General features: G+C 32.2%; 1 protein-coding gene across 1 annotated transcript; it reads right to left on the bottom strand.

Moving 5' to 3' along the window:
- Positions 1-733: 733 nt before the first annotated feature.
- On the bottom strand, positions 734-1,558 carry LOC141587843 (F-box/kelch-repeat protein At3g06240-like). The gene has a single exon (XM_074409310.1). The coding sequence runs from the start codon at positions 1,556-1,558 to the stop codon at positions 734-736; it is 825 nt and encodes a 274-aa protein (XP_074265411.1).
- Positions 1,559-5,481: the final 3,923 nt, after the last annotated feature.

Below are 5,481 nucleotides of genomic sequence, written 5' to 3'. Positions count from 1 at the left end.
TTGACAATGGTTATTAAACAACAACCGTTGTGAAATATGTTTTAACAACGGTTGTAAAAAACACCCGTTGTTAAATAAGTTTTAACAACGGGTTTCAAAAATAACCGTTGTGATTACTTTTCACTAACTTTGCGCCAATTTTGCGCCAAATTATTAACAACGGTTGTGCATGTGTGACCCGTTGTTAAAACTAATAACAACGGTTTTTATAACCATACCCGTTGTAATTGATTTTAGTAAAATTCGCGCCATACATTCTACAACGTCTATTGTGATTTTCGTGAATATTCGTTGTTAAAGGGGCGTTGTAGTTGCCTGGATTTGTAGTAGTGCATGAGGGCCTAAAGTTGTGAGCAGTCTTTTGTTAGATGAAGAAACTTGCATTTTGAAGCATATGTGCATCCCTCGTTGCTCATAAAAACACCACACACCTCTGGCTGATCAGGTCTCTGAGGAAGGTTAGCCATGGTCGACCAAACAGCCTGTTTAGCAGTAACCAGCTAACCTGGATTCTTTGAGGTATAAACAAGAACTATCCCCATGGCAGAGCTAACATTAAACAATACAAAAGATGATATCTTAACACTTGACATCTAAGTTGCTTGGACTCGGTAAGAAGTATTAGACACAGGTGCATATCAAAGTGTCGGATTTAGCTATTTTACTAGAATAGGTAACACCATGGGAAGCGTGACTATCAACAGACTCCATTGATTGCACCATCCTCACTTCATTAATTCCATGAAAAAGGGGAGTTGGCATCGTTGATTCCAGCCAAAACCAAACTCTCGGAATACAACTTGAAATCAACAAAATGAGTCATAGATTTTCCCATAGAACGCACTTGGCCAGAAGCAATACTGTAAGAGCTTTTCTCGTAAACAAGAGAGCCAACATCACCATCACCATCACCATCCCCATCAAAATATAACACACTAGTTCTTTGCTCCAAATCAACAAATAATCTACAAGCGAGGTCACTCGAAGGTCCACTAAACCACAAAGTCCACGTCCTATCCCCATTAAGCAGCCAAATATTGGAAGTAGTAGGAGAACTGTTGAAAACAGTTAGGCACCAACGAAGAACAAACACAAATCTCCATTTTTGACTATCTTCATCCGACAAAACAGGCAATTCCAAAAATGAAAAGCTTTCTGTTTCTAAATCAAGCGAAATAAGATGTGTCGGTCTAAAAAGGGAAATATTAACATTACCAGGAGGAGGTTTTCCTAGCCAATGTATTGCCCCATCAAGGTAAGACGGGTTCGATCGATTATAAAAGCCACGCAATTCACGGAATAAGCATGAAAAGTCAAAATTAAAGCCATTGTTATTATCCCTCACAACCCAATTTCCTTCACTAAGGGTATAAACAGCAACATGAATCTGTCTATTTTGTTGCAATTGAAATGCAATGACCTTAACATCATTAGTAAGAGGCACAAAACCGAAAACAAACATAGTGTATTGTTCGCGAGAGGGATCAAGAGGAGAAAAAGGAAGTTTGAGGGATTTCTTAACACTTGGATTACATAACCTCAACTCATCATCTTCCATCAACTTAAATTCGCGACTCAATAAAACCAAGGAATTACACATTCCATAAAAATGATACCTTTGGGAACTCTGAAAAAAATTGCCGACCTTGCGTAGATTAAAAGCTTTCCGAAGGGTAAGTATACATCCATATTGTCCCCCGATCCCGAACCCTCAAGCAATAACAATTTACCATCATTATAGTTGTTGTTGTTGTCAGGCCCAGTCCTGAGTTTTGTGTGACCCTAGGCAAAAGTGTAGATTAGGGCCCTTTTAAAAAATACAATGTATGGTCATTTTCTTTAAGACACTAGTTCTATTACCAGTGAAATTCATGAGACTATCTATATTTTTACGTTGATGGTGTTTTGTAAACCCGGATTCGCGATCCCATTGGGCCTTGAGGGAAAAAAAAGAGTCGTAAGAAAAAAAAACTTTTATTAATCAATAGGTATATTGCCATAATATATCGCCAAACATATGTTATGTTTATGACCACAATTTACTAAACTTTATCACAAATTATTAATATTTTGCTATGAATATTGTTACGTTTATTAGTCTTTTGCCACGATTTTTGTTATTATTGTTGTTTGTCTTCAATATTTTGTCTTTATTTATTATACTCCCTCCGTTCCGGTCATTTGTTTACATTTTACTAAATTTAAACCTGTGCAAAAATTACACGGATCTACTCATTCATTTTATTTGTAAAATCTAAATAATGAATGAAGATTTTTACAAAAAATGCACAAAGTTCTGATTGAATAATGTTTTATCAAGATTTATTGATAAAAAAAGTATACAATTTGTATACGAAAGTTTTGTCTATATTTATGTTATATTCTAAAAATTAGAAAAAAAAATATTCACAGATTACTCGTATATTCTATGTTATCTTCGATACAATCATATAAACATAAAAACTCAATATCCTCTCTCTTAATAAAATTAACTGCCCGACAATTAATACCAACAACTCAACAAGTAATATATAATAATAAATATTTTTACTTTTTGTTAATTATCTCTTTTTAAAGTTTATTATTAAATAAAATTAACCGTCCGACAATTATATCGACAAGTAATATATAATAGTTAATTATCTTCTTTTAAAGTTAATTATCTTAAAAAGAAATTTTTAAAATAAAGTAATAAGTGTTTTTTTACTTTTTGTTCAACAATTTTAAATTACAATGGTAATATTTGAGTTCTAAAGTCATATTTAAGTTTTTTTTTGTTTTGACTTACAATTTACATTTGCAATTAAAGTAAACTAGTTTTAAATCCGTGCAAAATTGCACGGGTATGTATTTGGGCCAGTATTAATGTTTTTGGATGTATATTTGTTTTTGCATTTCTATTGTACTTATTTAGTTGGTCTAAATCTACGATCTACATAATTTATGTTTAAAGTTGTTATAAACACGTGTTCACATACACTGGTTTATAGCCAAAGATGTCTTAGTCTAGTGATTAAGACGGAGGTATTATGGACGATAGGTCCCAGGTTCGAATCCCCCCTCCCCTATATTGTAATGCGACTAAGTGCGCGCTTCGATTGACCAAAAAAAAAAATACACTGGTTTATAAGGAAATAACGTAATCTACTCTTGTAAATAAAAATTGCATACATAAAAGACTTTACATCCGGATAAAAGAAATATAATCTAATATAATCAACTTTAACATATGTATGTAATTCATTTGCTTATGTTCGATCCCATATATATATAAATGTTATTTCTTCTTGAAATTATGTAATTTTATTCTTATGTAATTTTATTTTAAAAATTATATATGTAATTCAATTTCATTTACTCGCATTTGCAATTTATTATGCGTATATGCTATTAATTTTATTTACACAGAATGTATAAAATTATTTCATAATATTATTTCATATAATTTTTTCATAATATTATTTCATAGAATTTGTTGTAAAACGGAATTTATCGCATGTTTGAAAAGACGGAAATCTGAAGAAATAAATACATTGCACACTCACGGGTCCCACCATAACATGAATTTCCAAAAAAAAAATCTGCATTAATGACGTGGCGCGCTGAGGATTGAGTATTGTCTTTTGTATTAATATAGATAAGATAATGCATTAGGGTCAATTGGCTACGTAGTTATTACAGTATGTATGATATATTTTCTTGGTAGTTAAATTTGAGTCAATACTTTGTCTTGTTAAGCAAAGACTTTAAAAACCCGACTTACATATCAAATAAAAGTATTCAGATAAATAAAACAAAATTAGTAAAAGTGAAACTCCCTAAATAGTTGCATATCCATGCAAATTGTTAAACCTATTTTTTATTTAGTCAAACTCATTTACGTTTCTAGAACCCGTGCAAGTTTAAAATGATTTTCCTCCGTGCACGTTTAAATTTAAAAAATTAGCCATTTTTTGTGTAGTTTCGATTGTTAATTAATGAAAATTGCACGGATATGCACTTCAAACATCATTATTTTAAAGAAATCATAATACTTAACTTTTGTATAAAGTCATATTTAAGAATTTAGACTTGAAGTATAAATTATATTTGCATTTAGAAGTCAACAAAATTAGGATATAAGACGCATTAGGTTTAATTGTCTAATGATTTGTTCTCTTGAAATCTAAGTTTGAGTTCCTACTTGACATGGTGATTGAGAGGCTAAATAAAAATCGAGAAATATGAATTAAATGAATTGGGGTAATTTTTAAAAAAATTATAAATTCTAAGGTCAAACATTAAAGCATCTATGATATACCTGTAAAAATTTGACTTGACCCCGGCTAGTGTTTTCCGAGGTTAAGTCCATCAAATTTTGATATAAACCAGTTGGGCTGAAGTAAGCCGTTTACTTAGTTTCCCTTAGATTCAACCTGTCTTTTCGTGGTTAAGTCCAGCGAATATTGACATGGGTCCCCGAAGTTACCCGTTATTGTAAGTTGATAGGCTTATCGTGTACCTATGCAAAAATAAATACCCTAAACAACAAATGAATGTAGCAATAGGGGTCGAACACAAGGAAACGGGAATTACGTTGTGAAATGCTATGGGAAGATTTCTATCAAGATCGATTTCGTTTTTGGTTTGGTTTGTTTGTTTGGTGACTAACAAAAACTATGGTATAAATTATATAGTAAAAAGGAGTCTAAGGGGTCGGGTCACACATGCAAGGTAAATATATAATTATGTCGAACTCGGTATTAATAACATTGTCAATTGCTTAGACTTAGAGATACCCACCTTACGACATTAGTATCAACCATAGACCGGGTCCTAGAGAAACTGTTGGACCTTTAGTCCTAATTAGTTGTTTTGATAATGACAGTAATGATTTGTATGTGGACTTAATATTATAAACATATGCGTGTAATTGTGTGCTCAGTCTTAATATAGAAAGGGACAATTACAATGACGCAAGCTTGAAGTTTGGCCCAAGGAGGTATAACTTCAAAAAGAAGCAAGCTTGAAGTTTGGACCAAGGAGGTACAACTTCAAAGACATTTGATCGTAATATTCAAGATCAAGATCAAATACCAACCACAAGACTCAAGATTAGAGACCTGTGAAGAGACGATTCGTTTACTGAAGATCTTCTGAAGATTAGATAGTATAGGTCGTCATCCGGTAATGGTTTTACTTTGTTTGATTTAGAGGTTAGTAAAGTTATGACCTCATAGCCATAACTTTACTGCTAGACAAAAATGATGCGTTAATTTTTGGAAAATATATTTTTAATGTTTTATAAGAATAAGAGAGTATTTATATAATTGGAATTATTTAATTAGAATTTAAGTTTGATGTACTAACCAAACGTACGAAAGTTTGCTGACTTCCCGCTTCCGTGGTATGCATCGCCACTAACTGAGTACTTATTTATTTGATCTCGATAACTTTCATCCTCCATCAAGATTGCAATTTCCGTGAGATGCATCGCCACTA

This window comes from Silene latifolia, chromosome 6, assembly GCF_048544455.1.
Source record: "Silene latifolia isolate original U9 population chromosome 6, ASM4854445v1, whole genome shotgun sequence".
NCBI classification, from domain to species: Eukaryota; Viridiplantae; Streptophyta; class Magnoliopsida; order Caryophyllales; family Caryophyllaceae; genus Silene; species Silene latifolia.
Note: the sequence above shows the minus strand (reverse complement) of the source record. Positions and strands in the feature narration are given on the sequence as shown.

Bases quoted from the DNA above. Each gene is read 5' to 3' on its own strand.
- LOC141587843 (XM_074409310.1), bottom strand. From the start codon at position 1,558: ATGGAAGATGATGAGTTGAGGTTATGTAATCCAAGTGTTAAGAAATCC.